Source organism: Chiloscyllium plagiosum, unplaced genomic scaffold (assembly GCF_037043375.1).
Source record: "Chiloscyllium plagiosum isolate Xiang-an unplaced genomic scaffold, Cpla_swu_hap1 HiC_scaffold_1, whole genome shotgun sequence".
NCBI classification, from domain to species: Eukaryota; Metazoa; Chordata; class Chondrichthyes; order Orectolobiformes; family Hemiscylliidae; genus Chiloscyllium; species Chiloscyllium plagiosum.
The window spans coordinates 155,646,269-155,671,034 of record NW_028270139.1 but is presented as its reverse complement, the minus strand read 5'-3'; the positions used below and the strand labels follow the sequence as shown (position 1 = coordinate 155,671,034).

The 24,766-nt window shown below is 43.3% G+C and overlaps 1 protein-coding gene across 2 annotated transcripts in view; it reads right to left on the bottom strand.

Annotated features, from left to right (window-relative positions):
* Positions 1 to 24,766, bottom strand: part of LOC122553785 (dedicator of cytokinesis protein 2-like) — a 1,246,386-nt gene that overhangs the window by 262,785 nt on the left and 958,835 nt on the right. For both annotated transcript variants that reach the window (XM_087991733.1, XM_043698147.2), the window contains exon 33: positions 10,080 to 10,228. In XM_087991733.1, the coding sequence (XP_087847859.1) occupies positions 10,080 to 10,228 (149 nt within the window). The remainder of the gene's footprint in view (positions 1 to 10,079; positions 10,229 to 24,766) is intronic.

The window sequence follows — 24,766 nt, the reverse complement described above, 5'->3', positions numbered from 1 at the left end:
CATTGACATAAATGCAAAATAAACGTGGGCAGCTTTTAAAATGGACAATAGCTGAACTGATCCCACGGGGTCTAATAGAATTAGATTAGCCACACAGTCACAATTTATCCGGCATTGAAATGAGTACTAATGATCTCGCATTTCTCAGGTTGCACTTCCACTCATAATGGCAAGGGGCTCTGTGCCATGCATAATACGAAACCTCAGTGTGTCTTTTAAATGGTATTGCTGTGCCTCAGAGGATCAGTTGGAGCTTCAGTGCTGTAAATGGCTGGTGTTTGCAGGTGCCTTCATACTTGTGCATTGCTGGCCTCATATTCGGTAAGGTTTCATGTTCAGAGTGAGGGAAAACCTTACCTGCATTAGCCAGAGGCTAGTATGTTTGTTCAAAGTGGAAATTTTCAGTTCATGGGATGTTGCAAAAAGCATCCCATTAATACCTATTAATCAAGAGCATGAATGAAGAGGCAGACATGGTGAGGTTGTAAGCACGAGCAGTATTGGAGAGAGCAGGCCCTACGCGGCATTGAGGATGAGGATGGGCCCCGAGCCCAGACAGTGGCAAGGCTGGGTAAATATTGAAGGAGGAAGGGTCTGGGTTGGTGGCTGCAGCATCACCTGGACAAGGCAGAAGCGGCTCCCCTCTGGCCTGAGGTCTCCCAGCAAACGAGAAGCAGGCTCCAGGTTTAATCACCCAGTTCAGACTCGCAGGCCAAGCTGAGGCTCCAGGTCTACGGCTAGGCCCAGGCGCCTGACGGTGGTGGCAGTGATGAGGGTGAACTTAGTCCCAGCAGCACCGGTGGTGGCTGAATTGGTGAGGTCGGCCCGACATGAACACACTGCAGTGGTGTTGGTGAAGATGAGATGGTGCCGGAGAGTAGTGACTCTTTGTTCCTCTGGTGGTGAAGCCTGGTTGAAGCCGTGTCAGCGGTTTAGCAGCAGGGACTTGAGGCATCAGACTGAAGGAGCCCAGATCCAGGCTCATGGCTGAGCTAGATGCAAAAGCTGAAAAGACCACCTAACTCTATTGAGGTAAGAGTAGAGTCATAGAGATGGACAGCACAGAAACAGATCCAATTGTTCCATGCCAACCAGATATCCTAAATTAATCTAGTTCCATTTGCCGGCATTTGGCCCATATCCCTCTAAACCCTTCCTACTCATATACCCACCCAAATGTCTGTTAAATGTTGTCAGAGTACCAGCCTCCACCACTTCCTCTGGTAGCTCATTCCCTACACGCACCACCTTCTGTGTGAAAATGTTGCCCCTTAGGTCCCTTTTTAAATCGTTCCCCACTCACTTTAAACTAGATCCTCTAGTTTTGGATTCCGCCTTGACTATTTCATTTCTCTGCCTTTATTTTCTGTGTTTTAAGATTGAGCCGGAGAGTGGTGGTACTAAACAACAGTATTCACTGTATTGTAATAAATACACGTGATAATAAATACATCAAATCAAGCAGGTGGTAAAAAACACCAATCTTTCTGCTTTCCTACAAACTTTTTAAGAATGAATATAGAAGCATCAGAACAGCAGGGATTATTCAGGTCCTTGTGCTTGATCTGCCACTCAACTAGATTGTGGCTAATCTATATCTTAATTCCATTTATCTGCCTTTTCCTGATACCACTAATACCCTGATCTTAAAATAATCAACTAATCTCAGTTTGACACTTGCAATTGCCCCCAGTCTCAAAAGTGTTTAATGGGAGAGTTCCAGATTTTCTGGACATCACCCTCTGAACGGTTTGATTTCATTTTAAGGCTGTGCCTGTTTTCTCTGTCCTCCCCCACAATGTAGAGTGAAAAAAAAAAATCAGGTGGTTTCCTCCTTGTGGTTTTCCCAAGAAGGCCTTTATTCACAGCAGGAATACAACATCAATGGGGGCGAAATAGGACATTGATTGGGCCACTTTTGGAATACTGCGTTCAACTCTGGTCTCTCAGCTGTAGGAAAGAAAGGGTGCAAAAAAATGATGTACAAGGATGTTGGTGGGGTTGGAGGGTTTGAGCTATCGGGAGAAGTTGAGTAGGCTGGGGCTGTTTTCCCTGGAGTGTCGGAGGCTAAGGGGTGACCTTATAGAGGTTTATAAAATCATGAGGGGCATGGATAGGGTAAATAGACAAAGTCTTTTCCCCAGGGTCGGGGAGTACAAAACTAAAGGGCATAGGTTTAGGGTGAGAGGGGAAAAGATTTAAAATGGGCCTAAGGGGCAACTTTTTTATGCAGAGGGTGGTACGTGAATGGAATGAACTGCCTGAAGAAGTGGTGGAGGCTGGTACAATTGCAATATTTAAAAGGCATCTGGATGGGTATATGAATAGGAAGGGTTTGGAGGGACATGGGCCGGGTGCTGGCAGGTGGGACTAGATTAGGTTGGGATATCTGGTCAGCATGGCTGGGTTGGACCGAAGGGTCTGCTTCCGTGCTGCACATGGGACAATTACAACATTTAAAAGGCATCTAGATAGATGTATGAATACAAAGGGTTTACAGGGATATGAGCCAATTGTTGCCAATGGGGACTGGATTTATTTCAGATATCTGGTCGGCATGGGCGAGTTGGACCGAAGGGTCTGTTTCTGTGCTGTACAACTTTATGACTCTAACCTCGGATGCTAAAAATCAGAAACAAAGACAGAAATTACTGGAAAAAAGTCAGCAGGTCTGTCAGTACTGAAGGACAGTTCTGAAGCGAAAATGGTGAACTCTGATTTCTCACCACAGATGCTGTCAGATCTGCTGAGTTTTCCCAGTAATTTCTGTATTTATCTTGATTAAAAAAAAAGCAGTTTGTCTGTTTTTCATGCTGTTAGGTGACCAGATTATCAGGAGAACTCCCCTTTCAGACAGGAGTATGAAGGTAAAGAAGTAAAGGCAACACCGAGAGAAAATCCTACACAGAACAAAACATTAGCAAGAGAAACATCAAAGTATGCTTACAGAGCCCAATCTGTTCGAGGCTCAAACCACGCTGTGGTAGATTAACATAGGGATTATTTAGGCTTAAAGCAGCTAAAAGGAACTTACTTCAAAGGATGTCAGCATCAGATTTATGTGTGGTGTAAAGGGTTAATTACACTTAAATACTCTAACAGTTGCTGAACATGTGTATAAGGAACAAGGTCACAACAATGTCCAATCATATAGAGCAGAGCCTGATGGCAGAGGGCAATGGTGATGCCTTGTTCTACTAAGCATCATAGAATCCCTACAATGTGGAAACAGGCCATTCAGCCCATTGAGTCCACACTGACCCTCTGATGTGCATCCCACACAGACTCACCCCCCTACCATAACCCTGCATTTCCCATGGCTAACTATAAGGCCATAAGACACAGGAGAAGAAGTTAGGCCATTCAGTCCATCGAGTCTGCTCCGCCATTCAATCATGGCTGATAAGTTTCTCAACCCATTCTCCTGCTTTCACCCCATAACATTGGATCCCCTTGATACTCAACAAACTATCCATCTATCTTAATTACATTCAATGACCTGGCCTTCACAGCTTTCTGTGGCAATGAATTCCATTGACTCATCACCCTCTGGCTGAGGAAGTTTCTCCTTATCTCCATCTAAAAGGTCTTCCTTTACTCTAAGGCTATGCCCTCAGGTCCTTGTCTCTCCTACAAATGGAAATATTTTCCCAACATCCACTCTGTCCAGGCCATTCAGTATTCTGTATGTTTCAATTAGATTCCCCCATCCTTCTAAACTCCATCGAATATAACCCCAAGGTCTTCAAATAGTCCTCATATTTTAAGCTTTTCATTCATGGAACAATTACCATTATGGGACCAAAAACTCGTCTGAACATGCTCCAGGGCCAGTACATCTTTTCTGAGATGTGGGGCTCAAACCTGTGCACAATACTCCAAATGCGATCTGACCAGAGCCTTGCAGAGCCTCAGAAGTACATCCCTGCTTTTTTTTATTCAAGTCCTCTCAAAACAAATGCATTTGCCTTCCTAACTACTGACTCAACCTGCAAGTTTACCTTGAGAGAACCCTGGACTATAACTCCCAAGGTTCTTTGCACTTCAGATTTCTGAATTTTCTCCCCATTTAGAAAATAGTCCATGCCTCCAATCTTTCAACCAAAACGCATGACCTCACACTTTCCCACATTGTACTCCATCTGCCACTTCTTAGCCCACTCTCCTAACATGTACAAATTTTTCTGCAAGGCAAAAGTGAGGACTGCATATGCTGGAAACCAGAGTTTAGATCAGAGTGGTGATGGAAAAGCACAGCAGGTCAGGCAGCATCCGAGGAGCAGGAAAATCGAGGTTTCGGGCAAAAGCCCTTGATCAGGAATTCCTGATCAAGGGCTTTTGCCCGAAACATCGATTTTCCTGCTCCTCGGATGCTGCCTGACCTGCTGTGCTTTTCCAGATTTTTCTGCAGCCTCTCTGATGCTACCTGTCCCTCTACCTATCTTTGTATCATCTGCAAACTTAGCCAGAATGCCCTCAGTTCCTTAATCTAAATCGTTAACCCACCTAGCCTGCACATCCCCGGACACAACGGGGATCCACCTAACCTGCACATCTTTGGACGGTGGGAGTAAACCGGAGTACCCGGAGGAAACTCATGCAGACATGAGGAGAATGTGCAAACTCCACAGTTGCCTGAGGCCGGAATTGAACCCAAGTCCCTGGCGCTGTGAGGCAGCAGTGCTAACTACTGAGCCACCGTGCTGCCCTACCAATCAATGGCTTGCACCAGGCTTGCATTTCAGCTTGGGTTGTCTCGATCTCCAAGAAGCTCCAAACTCTAATAAGATATTCCCACACAGTGGCAAGACCTAGCCCCACAGAAAATGGGGCTACGTGGCAACACAAGAAGTGTGAAGAGAAACATCACAGGTGAGGGACGTCATGGTCATCCCAGCAAAGGGGAAAACTGCTGGGATCATCCAGAGACCAATCCAGACAGCACACCAGGTGATATAAGGAGGCCCTACACAAAATATCACTTTTCTGGGATCTGGGGAAGCATGTGGAAAAGGCATTAACTGCCATTTTACATAAAGGCAGATCTCCATAAAGGCACAAAATGAAGTCCACCAATGCGGAGACAGCCGTGTCCACACCCACAAAAGTAATATTTGTTCTAAAACAGTGGATTGCATAAAAAAGTTTGGGTCCACAAAGCACAAGCGAACCACCAATAAAGGAAGCCCTACACAAAATGTCACTTTTCTGTGAGAAGTCACAAGAGGCTGAAAATCAATACTGAAGGACCAACACTGACATCAACAGACATCGTGTGAACTTTAAATTAGACACAGGAGCAGGAGTCAGCGCTGTGTCTGATGGACTTCAATAACTGCTAAATATTTGCCTGCATCTACCAAACTGCAAGACGCAGGAGGGAACAGCAGCAAAGACAATTCCTGACCTCACAACACAAAGGCAATAAAACCTCAGAAGCATTATATGTTGTCCACAAGCAATCACATTCACCTACAATATCACTGTGAGATTTTGCAAAGGCATGACAAGTGGTTGTGAGGAAAGAGAACTTTAAAAAGTATAAGCACTCTCTGATCCAGTTGTGCACCTCAATCTTAAATTTTGAAGCACACGTGTTATCCAACCTGGGTATAATGCAATGCTCTTCCAAGGGTACATTTTACTTCTCTTGACAGTCAGTGCATTGCATCGCTGAGTAGCACTATCGATATTGTGGCTCATTGGTACAGAACACAGAGTAGTTTCATAGAATATCTGCTGAGAAAAGATGTTGAGGGGTTCATTCGGAGAATAATGGCATGAATAGCAGGATTTGGAACAGAACAAAGGGACATTTAGTTCCCCATGTTAATCCTTCCCATAGTTGAGACTGTCTGACCATATTACATTGTGCAGAGCTGATACATTTCTGCCTTTTCTTCCAGTCTGGTTTGGAGTGAATGAGTTGATGAGCATTTCTCTTCTGCCACATTATCTTTTGCCGACCCAGTGTTTGTGAGGAGTAGTTTCTGTTCATTATTGCTGGAATCCCTGAATAAGATTTATTGACTGTCGTGCAGTAGGGAAATGCTTCACGTAATACAACCTGGGCTGATATATAACTGTGTCACATTGAGAATTGTAATAAAGATAAAGAGGATTATAAAACCAAAGCAGAAAGGGACACATTTATACTCCTTAGCATCAAGGTCCTATCCCAAGCATTCTCTTTTTTTTTCATTCATTCACAGCATGTGAATGGATGTCACTGGCTGGGCCAGCATTTATTGCCTGTGTATAACTGCCCTTGAGCCAAGCACTTTTCTCAGCTACTTCAGAAGGCAGCTAAGAGTCAACTACATTGATGCAGGTCTGGAGTCACATGTAGGACAGATTTCTTACCCTACAGATATTAATGAACCAGATGGTTCACCAATGTTCTTACATCAATTGCTGCATGATCACCGTTTCACTAATGTTTAATTCCAGATTTTTGTTGATCTCTAATTTCACAGTCTGACATGGCCGGATTCCTTTCCTCAGGAGATTGAATTGAATTAGTTTTATTGTCACATGTACTCAAAAGAGTAAACTGGACAGGTTACAGAGTAGCCACTTATTGTGCCATCTTAACTACAAGGTACCTAGGTACAGATTCTTCAATACAACGTCTTTGAAAAATATTAGAAAAATAAAGAAATAAAGAGATCCTGCATTACAGATCGTAGGAATAAATTAGAAAGTCCAGAAATATAAAGTACAGGACAGCAGTCCTTCCAACCCAGTCCACACTGGCACCCAGCCTCCTGGGGTGCTGGATTACTATTGCATTACCTCTACAACACTGTCTTGCCATCACTCATTTGATGGGATTATTTTTTAATCGATCAATCTGTGTGAGGAAAGCTTAATACCCTGATGATCAACTTTTCACAATCTCTCTCGAAGATTCCTACTGGTCTTCTGTTTTAACTCTGGTAATGTTTTTGTTTTTACTGTCATCGTACCTTTTATAGTTTTTGCCACTTTTGTCCTGTGGATAACCAATTTATGACAATTCTATGACAACTGAAGCTAAGGCCAACTTGAACAGCCCTTGGGGGAGGCCACCCTAAAAAGAAACAAGTTCAGGTTGGATCCGGGAACCCCCATCAGTTTGTAAGTTCTATCACTTACCAAGACAAATTGTGATGATGCTGCTCCTTTAACAAGGTTATGTTGTCATTGTTTATTTTTTGGAGAGATCATAAAAGACACAGACTCCGAAAAGTAAAAGTTGAAGGGTTTTAGGGTCAGTTTGATTCTAGCTAACAGATACTGCCTCAGGCAACAGGCTTTCAAGGGATCTTTAAAAAATCATTTGTACACTGAAAGGGGAGTGGCCAGTTCTCCCAACCCATTTTTTCTCTGGTTCGGTTTGGGTTTTAGCAGAAGCTGCTGGACCCAAAGCAGCAAGTCCAGGCTAGTCTTCTCTTTCTGACTTCTCTCCTGTAAGACCCTGTGTTTGATTTTATGGCAAGGGGTGTTTATGGGGAGTGTTTCAAGTTGTGGATCAGGATATAATTAAATTGAGGTAATCTGTTGAGTTTTTAGGTGGGTTAAGTTTTTCTGTATTCTGTTCTCTTTTGTTACTGTTTCTTTCAGCGGTCTTGTCAATAAATTCTGTTTTGATTAAAACTAAGTGACTAGTTGCATCTCTCCTGGAATATCCACTTCACACCTGCTTAAAACAATGAGCCAAGTTAGAGTCGGGGCTACTTTCTTGAAATGTTTTGAGGGGTCTGGCCTGATCCATAACAAAGTTAATGTAGCAGCAAGTGATCATGGAAACGCTTGTAAACGAACACAGAAATAATTTGAATGTGTGGAGCAACCTCAGAATGTCCCGGTTTCTTCCCTGCAGTTCAGTGCTTCCTGATGTAATGCTTTGGGACTGCATTTGCGGACTGCAAACTCCAATGAACAGCAATGAGATAAATAATCAGATTTGTAATCTGCTTTATTAATGCTCATTGAGAGCTCAATACTGGACTGGACACATTGGAGAGATCTCACCCACTCTTCTTTGAGTGATTTTTTTTAATGTCTGCCCTCCAGACTGTTTTAGGTTCTCATGTAAAACTGGGCACCTACGATAGTATTGTCCGAGGTATCAGTTCGGATGATGTGCTCTAACATCTGGAATGCAACCATGGACCCAATACTTTTCCAACTCTGGTGTATGATTGTTACTGATATCCATGACCAACTGCTGATTACATTTCCCTTCCTTTGTTCTTTCATCAGCTTTCAGGGGGTTGCTCGCAAAGTTTGTTGCCATCCCTAATTGCCCTTTGAATTGAGTGCTTTGCTAAGGCTAGTTGTTACTCTGGGTTTGGAGTCACAACTAGATCAGACCAGGTAAGAGCTGCAGGTTTCCTTCCCGAAAGTACATGAGTGAAGTCAATGGGTTTTCCCAACAAGATAATAAACAGTTTCACAGTCTCTATTACAGCCTGTCAATTCCCTGATTTATTAACTGAATCAAAGTTGCATCTCCTGCTGTGGTGTGATTTGAACCAAGGTTTCCAGTAATACCCTGGGTCCCTGGATTACCAGCCCAGTGGCCATTGGCATTGTATCACCATTTGTATGGTTATCAGGCATGACTGACCCTGGGACTCTCCCACTCATATTGTCTGCTACAGGGAGAGTGAAAGGAGCTGAAGGTTGACAATTAACCTGTTTTGCTCAGAGGCAGGGACATTGTCCACAATGCTACCAGAACTCCTCACTTTTACTGCAGGATTGCAAAACCTGAGTAAGTGGAAAGGACAGAGCTGTTTTCCCTGGCTGGGCGTTCACCTTACAGAGGTTTATAAAATCATGTGGGGCATGGATATGGTAAACAGACAAGGTCATTTCCCTGGGTTGGGGTAGTCCAGAACTAGAGGGCATAGGTTTAGGGTGAGAGGGGAAAGATTTAAAGGGGACCTAAGGGATAACTTTCTCACCCAGGAGTGGTGTATGTATGGAATGAGCTGTCAGAGGAAGTGGTGGAGGCTGGTACAATTACAGCATTTAAATGGCATCTGGATGGGTATATGAATAGGAAGGGTTTAGAGGGATATGGGCCAAGTGCTGGCAAATGGGGCTAGATTTGTTTAGGATATCTGGTCGGCATGGATGAGTTGGACCGAAGCATCTGTTTCGGTGCTGTACATCTCTATGGTTCCATGACTGTTCTTGGAAAGACATAGTTAAACTAGAAAGAGTGCAAAGAAGATTTACAAGGATATTGCCAGGAGTGGTCAGCCTGAGTTATAGGGAGAGGTTGGCCAGGATAGAACTTTATTCCTTGGAATGTAAGAGAATGAGGGGTTACCTAATTAAGGTGTATAAAATCATGGGGGGGCATAGATAGGATGAATGCAGATAGTCTTTTTCCCAGGAATGGGGAATTGAAAACTAGAGGGCACAGGTTTAAGGGAAAGATTTAAGAAGGTCCTGAGGAACAATTTCCTTACACAGAGAGTGGTGCGTATAAGGAATAGTTGCCAGAGAAAGTGGTTGAGGCAGGTACAATTACTACATTTAAAAAACATTTGGATAGGTACATGGATAGGAAGCGTTTAGAGGGATATGGATCAAATGCGGGCAATTGGAACTAGCTGAGTGGGCACCATGATCAGCATGGACTAGTTTGGGCCATGCTGTATTACTCTATGAATCTATGACTGCAAGTGAATGTGAAACCTTAATGAATAAGAGGCGGTGTCTTCCAGCAACGATGGGGTGTAGAAAACGGGAGGAAAAAAAGGTAATGGCACGTGTCAGGGCATTGTTCTTCTGATGTAATCATCTTATCGAGGTTTATAATAACGCTATACAGCACAGAAGGAGGCCATTAGGCCCATTGTGTTTATTTGAAACAGTTATTCAGTTTGTCCCATAACCCTGTACACCTTTCAACTATTTATCCTATTTCTCGTTTCAAGTTAGTATTGAATCTGCATCCATCATCTTCTCAGATGGTGCAACCAAAATCACCAGAGCACAAACAAAATTCCTTCTGGCTTCTTCCACTGCCAGTTATCTCTGTCCACACACAGTGAGCGTACACATGAGGACTGACTTACCGTTCTGAAATTTCGTTTATGCTGGAACTCACACTGCATCATGTCGAAGAAAATGGGTATGGTCGACTTGCGAAGCTCCACCTCAGGGACAAGCGTCATCTCCAGGATTGGGCCCACCATTCCTGGAATAAAGCGGATCTTGTGCTCGCCTGTGGAGAGAAGGCCAAAGGTTAGAGGTCGGGGACATTTGCCTCACAGCACCAGAGACTCAGGTTCAATTTCAGACTCAGGTGACTGTCTGTGTGGAGTTTGCACATTCTTCCCATGTTTGAATGGGTTTCCTCGGGGTGCTCCGGTTTCTTCCCACAGTCCAAAGATGTGCAGGTTAGGTGAATTGGCCATCGGGAATTGCACATAGTGCTCAGGGATGTGTAGGCTAGGTGCATTAGTCGGGGTAAATGTAGAGTAATAGAGTAGGGGAATGGTTTTGGGAGGGCTACCCTTCGGAGGGTTGGTGTGGACTTGTTAGGCCGAATGGCCTGTTTCCACACTGTAGGGGTTCTATGGATGCTGCCAGAACTGAGAGGGTGCAACTGTCAATAATGACTGAACATGGCTTTTACTGTATATGGAAAATAGGAGACCAAATGGAGAGGACTCTGGAGAGCAATAAAAGAATTTCAATATGGTAAATCTTCTGAAGATACATTTGTCCTCGGAGCATCGACAACATGGAGTCAATAATGAAAATTAATCCAATCTAGCAGAAACCTCTTTACCCACAGTAGTGAGACAATGAGACCTCACCACATGAAGTGGTTGAAGAGACCAGCATTAAATTAATGGGAAGCCAGATAAATCCATGAGGAAGAAAGAGATAGAACACTATGCTCATAGGGTTAGATGAAGCAAGTAGAGAGGGGTTCATGTGAAGTATTAATATTAGTGTGGACCCAGTGACCCATTTAAGTGCTGTGGACTCTGTAACCCAATGGAATAGGTATGAGACGTTAGTCATAGAGTCATACAGCACAGAAACAGACCCTTCAGTCCAACCAGTCCATGCTGACCATTAGACTATGAGTGTACCATTGCACTCTGCTTGCCAGCTTAGAAAATTAAGCTGAATTACGACGTCCGTGGATGTGACAAGGACTGAAATAAGCACTAAACCAGACCAAAAGAAAATCCTTTAAAGTATACAGAGAGAGATTTGCAGTAAAGATCTAAGAACTATTATCAGATAAAAAGAAATAGCTCTTTTGTATTCATACAGCATCTTAAATGGTTGTTGGAATGACTGCACAGTCTATTGGTTTTGAAATCCAGTTGTTCATGTTACTTGATCAAATAAGTGAAAGGCAGCGAGTTCTCGTTTTGGATTGAAATGGAAACAGTTCATTTCTGATTCTTCAAATTGGCCAGTTAATCACACAGGTTCTGCTCAGAGACAATGGGGAGAATATAATTCGAGGATCTGACATCCCAGGTGGCTGGGTCTTCGAAACTCGAACTTGCTTGGGGACCACCAGATTTCACATGCACAGGACCTCGCCGAGTGGTGCAGCAGCTCATGAGTTGCTGGAACGGTGCAGTCACTCATGTTTCACAAGGAAGCACAGCTGAGCTCCCACTGAAAGTAAGTGAGGTAAATGTTCTAAGTGGCAGCAACTAAGTGGTCGATGTTAACCAGAACAGTCAGAAAACCTGCCCGCCTTCAAAACCGAAAACGAACAGGGGTCTCAGTTTAACATCTCAGCATTAAAAAGAAACCTCTGACAATGCAACACTCCATTGGTGCTGCAGTGTGTCCCTGCAAGCAATCAATCCACAAGCATTTAGAGGAATGGCAACACTGCCCCAACTGAATACTCCCCAGTGTCTTGTTAATGAGAGAAAGTGAGGACTGCTGATGCTGGAGAGTCAGAGTCGAAAAGTGTAGCGCTGGAAAAGTACAGCAGGCCAGGTAGCATCCGAGGAACAGGAGAATCAATGTTTCGGTCATAAGCCCTTCATCAGGAACATGGAGGGGGAAGGGAGCGGAGTAAGAAATAGAAGGGTGGGGGTGGGCCTGGGGAGGGGGTGTGGAAGGTATCTTGGAAGGTGATAGATAGCTGCTGGTGGTGGGGGTGGTTGAAGGTGATAGGTCGGAAAGGAGGGTGGAGCAGATAGGTGGGAAAGAAGATGAACAGATGGGACAGTTCAAGAGGACGGTGCTGAGTTGGAAGGTTGGATCTGGGATGAGGTGGGGGGAGGGGAGATAAGGAAACTGATGAAGTCGATATTGATGCCGTGTGGTTGGAGGGTCTCAAGGCAGAGAGAGGTACGTGTACGGAATGAGCTGCCTGAGTAAGTGGTGGAGGCTGATACAATTACAACATTTAAAAGGCATCTGGATGGCTATATAAATAGGAAAGGTTTAGATGGGCCAAGTGCTGGTAAATGGGACTAGATTAGGTTAGGATATCTGGTCAGCATGGACGAGTTGGACCGAAGGGTCAGTTTCTGTGCTATACAACTCAATGACTGTATAACTCTAAGTGAGTACAGAGCTGGACAGACCCTGATACCTTTCTTCTCTTCCATCTGTTCCTCTTAACCACCAAATCACCCATGTGAAAATAAGAAGGGCATAATCCATATCTTTGTAGATAAGTTCTTTTCTGGATATTTTCTAATCAGCCTGGTCACAGATGTTATTACACGTATCTTAGGCAGATAAGATTTGAACCTCCTAGCTCAGAGGTAGGGATATTACCTCCAGGAATTTTCGTTTGGGTGGGTTAGTTCAGTGGATGGGGGTCGGGTTTGTTGATGGCTGAACTTTTGCCTGCCCTCAAACAACAGCTAGCTCATTGGGCTGTGAATGGTCCCTGAAAGCCCACTCAGCAGACTGGTCCAGTCAACATACAGGAAACCCCACTGAGGGTAAAGCGTGAAGCAGGTAGCTACAAGGAGGCGAGGGGCCCTGGAGGGTTTGAGTGCTACGCCTCTCCTTACTTGGCAGCCGGAGGCCACTCATTGGACAGCCGGCCTAGCCCCTGATGATCTGTGGGACTCTCAGTTCAACTGAAAAGTTTGAGTCGGCCTACAATCATAGGCCATTTACTCATGATGCTTAACTAAACATGCTTGCAGGCAGGTTGCTCTGCCAACCCTTATATTATTTTGGGGAATATGGACTGGGGACAGGATGTTTATAGAGCCATAGAGTCATACAGCATGGATTCTGGATTAGTGGTGCTGGAAGAGCACAGCAGTTCAGGCAGCATCCGAGGAGCAGTAAAATCGACGTTTCGGGCAAAAGCCCTTCATCCTTTCCAGCATCTGCAGTCATTGTTTTTACCTCATACAGCATGGAACAGACCATTCAACCCAATCGACCATGTTCCCAAACTAAATGAGTCCCATCTGCCTTTTAACCATTATATCTGTACCCGCATCCACTACTTCCTTTGGCAGTTCATTCCAAACACGCACCACTCTCTGTGGAGAAATGTTGTCACCCGTATTCTTTTTAATCCATTTTCATTTCACTTTACAAATACTCCCCCTACTTTTGAAATCCCAACTCAAGAGAAAATAACTTATCATTCACCTTACCTATACCCCTCGTGACCTCAATCAGGTCACGTCACAAGCTCCTTGAAAAAAGGTCCCAGCTTTTTCAATCTATTTTTATATCTCAAACTCTCCATTCCCAGCAACACCCTGGTAAAACTTTTCTCAACCCTCTACAGTTTAATAACATCCTTCCTACAAGAAGGTGACCAGAACTGTACACAGTACTCCAGAAGAGGCCTCATCAATGTCCTGTACAACCTCAACATGACGTCCCAACTCCCATACTCAAAGGACTGAGTAATGAAGGCAAACATGCTAAGAGTCTTCTTGACTGCCCTGTCTACCTGTGTCCCAAATTCCAAAGAATTATTTACTTGAACCCTTAGGTCTCTCTGTTCTACAACACTAGCCAGCAAACTGGCATTAAATGTTTGCACCTGCCTATCTCGTTCTTAGTCCTATCTGACAATGAAACTTCTGCAGGGGAATTTGCAAGCGGTGGTGTTCTCATTTATTTGCTGCCCATGAGCTTTGAGATGGGGGAGATTGTAGGTTTGGAAGGTGCTGTCAAAGGAGTTTGGAGAGATCATGAAATCCATCTTGTGGATGGTACACGCTGCTGCCACTGTGTCAGAGGTGTAGCGAATGTGATCAGACAATATTTCCCTGTATGCATAGTGTGAACAGTTAATGCCAAATATCTAACTGGCCAGTCTACATCATCAGTAGTGGAAGAGATCTCATGACAACAGACTCTGGACTCAAATCTTATTTTCACATGAGGATTCAGGATTATGAGAGGGGTGCAGACAAGACAGTGGGGTTGAAATTGCGACCACATTAAATCTTATCTTGTTGACTGGTTGAAAAAAGGCCCAAATGACCATATTCTATTCTGAAATCCTATGTCTCTTGGAGAGACATGCTTCTTTATTAAGCACAGTGCTAGACCGTACAAGTAAGAAGGAATGTTTTGTAAAAAGTAATCTTAGCCTGGCTTCCAGCAGCTCATATTGATCCTAACCAAGGAAACAGCATCTATCTATAACCCACTGCCATGATAACAGTATATATACAGTGAGAGATAAAAACATACTTCCCTCACCCTGGAAACTTAAAAATAATTTGTTAATAGTTCGTGTATTTGCAACTATGTGTTCAATTAATGATAAAGCAATTCGAAAATCACTCGCTCACTTTAAAAATGAGTTGGTCATAAATTACTTTCACTTGCTACTGAATAACAGTAAATTAAATCCATTGATAGCTGTAGTGAAAGCCACAGGATTTAACAACCTAGAGTTAATTGAAAACAGCCACTGTGCTGTCTGGTAATTGAGACAAATTGGCTCGGGCCTATTGGCTGGTGAATACCTGATTAAGCCTGAAAAATTTTTAAATGGCAACATCGTAGTCAGCTTGCATACCAAGGATTAACAGAGGTAGGGTTAATGGTTTAAAGATAGGTTAGAATGCAAAGGCCGTTCTTCATCATATCACAAGCTCAACCTAATTACAAGTTTGAGAAGCGAGTCCAGAATCCTGCCCTAATTGGCCAGCAGCATATTTGTTTGTGTATAACTTGCAATTCTTATCAGGTGACAGCCATTTCATGCTTCAAGTCTCTAAAAAAGTGCAGTTAAGACAAGAATGTGAGATCAAAGTGGAAAGGCCTAAGATTCTCAAATAGCCAACCTTAAAGTTCCTTAATTCTATGGAGTTGGCCCATCCCATGTTAGGACTGAGAGTAAGAATTCCAAATGACCTCCAGTTACATAGAATGTAGATAGAACATAGAAAAGTACAGCACAGAACAGGCCCTTCGGCCCACGATGTTGTGCCGAGGATTATTCCAAATCTAAAATAAAATAACCTAACCTACACACCCCTCAATTCACTGCTGTCCATGTGCATGTCCAGCAGTCACTTAAATGTCCCTATGTGGTTTGAACCCGGGTCGAGGTGAGGGAGTACCTCACCCAGGTGGCTTCCTTCCAAAGTTGCGCTAAGCCAGATTTATGTTTTATTTGTATGAGTTCGGAAACAAGGCGAGCGATGGAGTGAGATAAGAAACTGATTGTTTAAGGTTTCTATAAGTTCTACAACTGAATTTAACACCACTGCATGTGACGTTATCAATGCTAATGTGTCTCTGTTTACAGAAAAACTTGCATTTTTAAAGTCATTCCATTACCTCAGAACATTTCAAGGTCTTGTACAGTTGAATAAATCACTGAATAGAATCTTCCAGACCCACTTGGAGCTTTTGGAAGGGTGAATGGAGCAATGTAATTGGTTGGGAAGCAAGAATGCAAATTCTCGATGATAGATTATAACTTTAATACCTTTCAGGTAGACAATAGACAATAGACAATAGGTGCAGGAGTAGGCCATTCTGCCTTTGAGCCTGCACCATCATTCAATATGATCATGGCTGATCATCCTTAATCAGTATCCTGTTCCTGCCTTATCTCCATAACCCTTAATTCCACTATCCTTGAGAGCTCTATCCAACTCTTTCTTAAATGAATCCAGAGACTGGACCTCCACTGCCCTCTGGGGGGGGAGCATTCCACACAGCCACCACTCTCTGGGTGAAGAGGTTTCTCCTCATCTCTGTCCTAAATGGTCTATCCCATATTTTTAAGCTGTGTCCTCTGGTTTGGCACTCACCCATCAGCAGAAACATGTTTCCTGCCTCCACAGTGTCCAATCCTTTAATAATCTTATATGTCTCAATCAGATCCGCTCTCAGTCTTCTAAACTCAAGGGTAAACGAGCCCAGTCACTCCAGACTTTCAGCTAAGGTAGTCCCGCCATTCCAGGAATTGACCTCGTGAACCTACGCTGCACTCCCTCAATAGCCAGAATGTCTTTCCTCAAATTTGGAGACTAGAACTGCACACAATACTCCAGGTGTGGTCTCACCAGGGCCCTGTACAACTGCAGAAGAACCTCTTTGCTTCTATACTCAATCCCTCTTGTTATGAAGGCCAGCATGCTGTTAGCCTTCTTCACTACCTGCTGTACCTGCATGCTTACCTTCATTGACTGGTGTACAAGAACATCCAGATCTCTTTGTACTGCCCCTTTACCTAAATTGATTCCATTTAGGTAGTAATCTGCCTTCCTGTTCTTGCCACCAAAGTGAATAACCATACATTTATCCACATTAAACTGCATCTGCCATGCATCTGACCACTCACCTAACCTGTCCAGGTCACCCTGTAATCTCCTAAAATCCTCCTCACATTTCACCCTGCCACCCAGCTTTGTATCATCAGCAAATTTGCTAATGTTATTACTAATACCATCTTCTATATCATTGCAGGTAGGTTGGTGTTCCTGACTAATCCTTGCTTGTACTCACTAGTGTTCTGTACACATTATTTAACATCTCAAACATCTTGCATTCTGTTCATTGGTACAAACTTGTGAACAAAAAAAGGGAACATTTGTGTTCACAAATCTGACGATACAATCATAGAATCCCTATGGTGCGGAAAGAAGCTATTTGGCCCATCATGTCTGTGTTAACCCTCCAAAGAGGTTCCCACCCAGACCCAGCACGCTCCCCACCCTATTCCCGTAACTTCAAATTTCTCATGGCTAACCCATCCAGTCTGCACATCCCTGGATACTTCGGGGCAATTTAGCATGTCTAATCCACCTAACCTGCACATCTTTGGACTGTGGGAGGAAACCGGAGCACCCAGAGGAAACCCACGCAGACATGGAGGGAATGTGCAAACTCCACACAGACAGTCACCCAAGAGTGGGACTGAATCTGTGTCTCGGTGAGGCGAGTACCTCACCCAGGTGGCATCCTTCTACAATACCCAGTAAGTACCATCTTCAACAGTAACCTGGCTTCTTCATAACCAAGCTATTTCTTTTGTCAAATAATTGCAGTGTAAGGAATGAAGCCTGACCAGGTCAACCAGCTCATGAGAGGTTTCAGGTGTATGAGGTCGAGGTTGTTGGTGTTAACCTGTTACATTGCAGTTGATGAAGCCTGACTTGGTCAACAAGCCTGCTCAAGTGGGGCTGCCACACTGTCTGATAACATTCAACGTGACCGGGACAGGTAATCAGGGCTTAACTCAAAAAGGGGCTCAACTCAAAAGTTTCTGATAATAGTGCACTTATAAATAATAGAATCATAGATTTTTACAGGACAGAAGGAGGCCATTCGACCCGTAGTGTCTGTACCAACTCCTTAAAGAACTTCCCACTCTCCAGCCCTATCTCCATAGCCCTCTAACTTCATCACTTTCAGATATATATCCAGTTCTCTTTTGAAACCTTCTCTGGAATCCACCTCCAACACTCTCCCAGGCAGCACATTCCAAATCCTAACAACTCTCTGAGTAAAGGAGTTTCTCCTCATCTCACTCCTAGCTCTCTTGCTGACAACCTTGAAATTGTGACCCTTGGTTACTGACCTACCAACCACTAGAAACTGAATATCTTTCTTTACCCTCTCAAAATTATTCATATAATTTTGGGTACCTCAACAAAGTCACCTATTAACCTTCTCTGCTCCAAGAAAAATATTCTGTTTAATTTTCCTCGTATCTAAAATCCCTCATTCCTATTATCATTCCAGTAAATCTCCTTTGAACTCTCTCCAGGGATTTAACATCTTTTCTTGATTAAGGAAGAACTGAACACAATACTCCAAATGTGATCTAATAATTTGTAAATCACACAATACCAGATTATTGTTCAAGTTTATTTGAAAGTATAAGCTTGTACTTTCAAATAAACCTGTTGGACTATAACCTGGTGTTGTGTGATTTTTAACTTTGTCCACCCCAGTCCAACATCGACACCCCCACTTCATAATAATTTGTAGAGGTGTAATATCACATACTCTATGCCTCAACTTATAAACCCCAGGATTCTATAAGCCTACCTGACAGCTGTGCCAACTTTCAGAGGATAATGCACATGAACTCTGAGGTTGCTTTGTTCCTCTACTCCTCTCAGAGTTGTCCCATTGAGGCCAGTATTGTCTCTCCATGTTTCTTCAACCAGAATGCATTACCTCACATTTCTCTGCATGAGATTCATCTGCAAGATGTCTTCCATTTTGGCCAACTAGTCAATGTCCGTTTGAGGTCACTCATTGTCATCCTCACAATTCACTATTCTCCCCAGCTTAGTATTAGCTGCAAATTTAGAGATTTTGTCCTCAACACCCATCCCCAAATTGTTTATATAAATCAGGAAAAGTTTCCGAACACCGATTCCTGGGGAACGCTACTTTCAACTTGCCTCCAATCTGAAAAATGCCCATCTATACCCGCCCTCTGTTTCCTGTCGTTTAGCCAAATTCTAACCCATGCTGCTGATGGCCCATCAATCCCAAACATTTCTAGTTTGTTAACCAAGCTGCCATGTGGCACCATATCGAATGCTTTTTGAAAGTCCAAACAGCACTGCCTTCATTCGCTGCCTGTGTCACCTCATCAAAGAACACAGTTACGTTTGTCAGGCATGAACTGCCCTTGACAAAGCCATGTTGACTGTGTAGTGTTAGCATGTGTAAGTTAATACAAACTGTAACTTAAAGGAGACAGGAATGAAAGGACAAAAGAATCCTGGGGAACAGCGAGAGGAACGAAGAGGGAAGAATCACATTGATAGTGGCAAGGGGAGACAAGCAAGGGTCAGAGCTGAATATTTAGCAGAGAAGGGCGGGGAACATGTCTGGTATCTCCCAAATGGCAGCCCACAAGTTCACTGACGCCCTTTAGAGGAAAGCTGTGCAATTTGTTCAGTTCACCCTGAATCCAGAGAGCCAGGGTGCCTGCGCCATTATATTTGCAGCGGTTATAGGGTTCCAATCAGGACAAAGGGCTACTGACTGTCCTCAGTACTCACCAAACAGGATTTCTCTTTTAAAATTCATTCACCGGATGAGGGTGTTGCTGGCTAGGCCAGCATTTAATGCCATCTATAATTGGGAAGTTTTAAAAGACAACTACATTGCAATTAATCTGGCGTTATGTGCAGGCCAGACCAGGTAAGAATGGAAGTTTCCCTCTGTAAAGGACATCAGCAAACCAGATGCCTTTTCTCCAACAATCAGCAATGGATTTGCAGTCATCATTTGTTCTTAATTTCAGATTTTTATTGAATTCAAATTCCACCATGGCAGGATTTGAACCCAGGTCCCCAGAGCAATACCTGGGTCTCATAAGTTCACTGATAATACTGCTAGGCCATTGCTTCCCCAAATAATTAATACTTGTTCTGAAAAACCTAGTTCAACAACAGAATAACAACTGAGATGGACCAGTCTTTCAAAAGCAAAATACTGAGGCTATCTGAAACAAACAGAGAATTCTGGAGAAACTCAGCAGATCTGGCAGCATTTGTGGGGAGAGAAACAGAGTTAACACTTTGAGTCCAGTATGACTCTTCTTTAGAATTGAACAAGATTGAACTGGATTTGAACATTAACCACAGATGCTGCTACATGTACCAGCCACCTGTCTCGTGTGATCCCAGTTAGAATGGAGGAGATCTTGACATACCCACATCACCAGCTGTGATAAAGTGATGATATCGAAAGCCTGTCTCTTAAAAGGTATATTGGCATATTGTTTGTGAGACATAACACAACATGTATGCAACCTATCAGCTGTCACTCTTCAGACCATAAAAAAATCAGAACAGATGTTAGTAATTTGAGGATGGCACAGTGACTCAGTGGTTAGCACTGTTGCCTCATACCACCAAAGACCTGGGTTCAATTCTACCATCAGGTTACTGTTTGTGTGGAGTTTGCACATTCTCCCCATGTCTGTGTGTTTCCTCTGGGTTCTCCAGTTTCCTCCCACAGCCCAAAGATGTGCCGGTTAGGTGTATTAGCCATGGGAAATTGTCTGGAATGTGAAGACGAGGTGGATGAGCTGTGAGAAATGCGGGGTTACAGTAATACAGTAATGGGAGGGTCTGAGTGGGATGCCATTTGGAGGATGAGTGTCGACATGATGGGCTGAATGGCCTGCTTCCATGCTTTAGAGAGCCTATGATTTGGCTCTGTAAGCTTGCTGCACCATTCAATACGATCATGGCTGAACCAAATATCTTCATGTCCACTTTCCTCCCTTTCCCCATCACTCTTGATTTCCTGAGTAAGCCTAGGTAAGTACCACCTCTCTGTGGCAAGAAGTTTGAAAGACTCTCAACCCTCTGAGAGAAGAAATTCCTCTTCATCTCAGTCTTAAATTGGAGCCCTTTTATCTTGAGGCTACACCCCTCTCGTCCTAGACTCTCCAGTGAGGGCTAAACTCTTCTGAAATTTTACCAAATGATTTAGCCATTTTCTCAATCTTCCTTTCAAAATGTGGCACATCATCCTTTCAACCAATAAATTTCATCTGCCATGCTCTGACATTGATATCCCACGAAATCTTCTACTAACCTTCAAGTGTTCACTGCCTTTCTATGTTTTGTGCTCACGCAGGACATTTCAGTGTGAAGGTGTTGGGCTAGAATCCGTGATGGTTGGATAAGCTTGTGCACTGATTGGTTCCTGGCTGAGTTCAGCTGAGTCTCCTCAGCACTCTCACACCCAGGAGGAAATAAAAGTGTCTGAATAGTCACCCTTTCTCATTGCTGCCAGTAAAGATACAGTTATGTGAACTGATGGAATAGGGGTTGATACGTTAAGTGGAAGGTTTTTGTGTGGTAGAGCATGCACTCCATGTTCCAGTCAGTGACAAACCTGTTCCTGATCAGACTGCAGGTCGTTCTGGTATAACGCGTGTTTCGTCAACGCAAATTGGCTGTAACACGATCCATGAATTGTGGACACTATTTGGATAACGCAAACTTTCTGCTTAATGGGTATAGCGATTTTCTGTCGTGATCTTCTGCAGCACGACTTTCCATAGCGTGACTTGCTATGGTACGAGGTTGGAGAGGAACGCAACTGTTGCATTATATTAGAACACCCTGTGCTGGAAATGTGTTGCTGGAAAAGCGCAGCAGGTCAGGCAGCATCCAGGGAACAGGAGAATCGACGTTTCGGGCATAAGCCCTTCTTCAGGAACGTCCGAAACGTCGATTCTCCTGTTCCCTGGATGCTGCCTGACCTGCTGCGCTTTTCCAGCAACACATTTCCAGCTCTGATCTCCAGCATCTGCAGACCTCACTTTCTCCTCTTAGAACACCCTGTATCAACCTATGACTGTACTACCTTAAAACCCATGATCCAGTCTGATCTCAGTGGCTAAGCAGACTCAGGCCTGGTTAGTACCTGATGGGAGACTACCTGGTAATACCAGGTGCAGCAAGCTTCTTGTGGCACAGTTGTAGTGTCCCTCCCCTCTGACCAGGAGGCCTAGGCTTAAGTCCCACCTGTTCCACAGATATGTAATAACATCTCTGAACAGGTTGCTAAGGGAAATAGCTGTTCTGATCATTAACTTTTTTGCAATCCTGAGAGGGCAATATTTCTTGCCTAATACAAGAGTTTGCTCATTTGCAGTGAATTAAAATTAGGTTTGTTAAAAATGATCTTGAAGACCACAAATGAATTTTGAGGTGCTTTGTGTTTCCTGCTTTGTCGGAACTATTAGCCAATTCACAAGGGGCAGAACATAAATATTTAATTTTCTTGCCTCTGATAGTAATTTCAGTCAAATGTCAGATGGGTAGAATGACAGATGAATGGTAACATCTAACACTGATTTTCGGAGACATATTGGTGATTAGATTGATTCTTCAATAGTGTTGAAAATGTCCAAAGTTTCATTATTCACCTTGTTAAGAATTCTCAAAAACTGCATTCAGCCTCACAAGGCCTAATTTTCTTACTGCATGGAAACCTGGTTAATTGTCCGTGATTCATTTACAAGTGCAACTAAATGCTGGAACTGCAGTCTAACCTACAGCTGATGCTGAATATTAATTTCAACTTTAATTAACCTTCGAAGGACTTTTCAACCTTTGCGCATCAAATGATGAGACTCGAGTGATCATGCTTGCATATCCAAGCGAGAGAGAGAGAGACACACAAATTAAAGTAATAAGAGAGATCAAGAGAGATCAAAGCTCGTTTAAAATATTAAGATGGACTGCGCTTTTTTGTAGACGCAATTCTTCTCTCTCTCTCAGTCCATAGCTGGCATATTAAGGTCACCAAAGCTGAAAAAGGAGAATTAATACGCTTTTAAAGTTGTCAAAATTGTATTCCACTTCATATTTGAATTGCTTGACTGAAAATTAACTGTTGTTGTGAATGAGGGGCTTGCAGAATATTATGCAATAAAATGAGCACAAATATTTCGCCCACTTTGCACAGCACTCAGTGAGTCAGTGGTAGCATACTCATGTTTACAGTGGGAAACACGTTGTTGAATTTTCTTTTTGTTGGATTTAAGCTAATACTTTAAAAAAGGTGCCAATGCTGATGTGAGTTCTCTTACTTAGTGTTCAGCTTCCAGCTTGCATGGTCGAACATCAAGACACCATTGTCTTGTTCAGTAGTCAGCCATGGCTCAATTTGTATCACTCTTGCCCTTGAATTAGAAGATTGAGTTCAAGCTACATTTTGAAGCACTTGAGCACATTATTGTAATTCATAGAGTTGCTGAGTCATAGAGCTGTATGGCACGGAGCCAGACCCTTTGGTTCAACTCGTCTAGGCCGACCAGATATCCTAAATTGATCTAGTCCCATTTGCTAGCACCTGGCCCATACCCCTCCAAACCCTTCCTATTCCTGTACCCATCCAAATGCCTCTTAAATGTTGTAATTGTACCAGCCTCCACCACTTCCTCTGGCAGCTCATTCCATACATGTACCACCCTCTGCGTGAAAAGGTTGCCCCTTAGGTCCCTTTTAAATCTTTTCCTTCTCAACTTAAACCTATGCCCTCTAGTTCTGGACTCCCCCACTCCAGGTAAAAGACTTTGCCTATTTATCCTATCCATGCCACTCATGATTTTAGAAACCTCGATATGGTCAACCCTCAGACTCCGATGCTCCAAGGTGAAAGTTCCAGCCTATTCAGCCTCTCCCTATAGCTCAAATCCTCCAAACCTGGCAACATCCCTGTAGATCTTTTCTGAACCTTTTCAAGTTTCACAACATCCTTCTGATAGAAATGAGACGAGAATTACGTGCAATATTCCAAAAGTGACCTGATCAATATTCTGTACAGCTGCAACATGACCTCCCAATTCCTCTACTCAATGCTCTGACCAATAAAGGAAAGCATACCAAACACCTTCTTCACCATCCTATCGACCTGCGACTCCACTTTCAAGGAACAATGAACCTGCACTTCAAGGCCTCTGTTCAGCAACACACCCAGGATCTTACTATTAATTGTATAAGTCCTGCCTTAATTTGTGTTTCCAAATTCACATTCAACCAGGGCCCTCTGAGATGGATGTAAAAGATTCCATGACTCCATCTTGAAGGAAGGATTCTGGGTGATGCAAGATGGAGGATGGGAGAACTTTTATAGCTGTAATAGCTGTTCCTTCTTTGAGGTTTTTTCAGCGTTGGAGCTGATTTCCTCATTCTTGGATCAGTCATTATTGTTTTCTAAGCTTTTGCATTGTTTATGAAGACAAAAGGTTGAGAGGGATGTGGGCCAAATGTTAATTTAGGATATCTGCTCGGCATGGTTGAGTTGGACCAAAGAGTCTGTTTCCATGCTGTATATGTCTACGACTCTATGAATCTGTGTGAGCAAGGGAATACTCTCTAGTAGTTTGACTATTTTTTATTTTTTAACCAATATCCATAAAGAAACATCCTGTGTGTTCATTGCTGTTCATGTGACCTTGCTGTTTGCAAATTTGTTATTGCTTTTCCTACATTACATTGTGGCTATATTTCTTTGGCAATAAAGCATTTCTAGTTGGTTGAGGTTGTAAAAATATATGTGTACTGTGTACAGCGTAGAGTAATTTGAGAGCACTACCATCTGTAAATTACAAAGCTGTGATCTTAAGACCCACTCCAAGAAAGGTGAAACTCCAAAGCATGCTACACCATCAGTTGTTAAACTGAGACATTGTAGGTAGGTGTTAAAATCTTTGGTCGCTGATTTGAAAGCAGGTAAATAAAGGAGCAGTCACAGCTCACACTCTTTGCAGACCTTTGGCACTGGAGCCCTGCCAAATTGTGGATTTTGAAATTTTTAGCTTGGA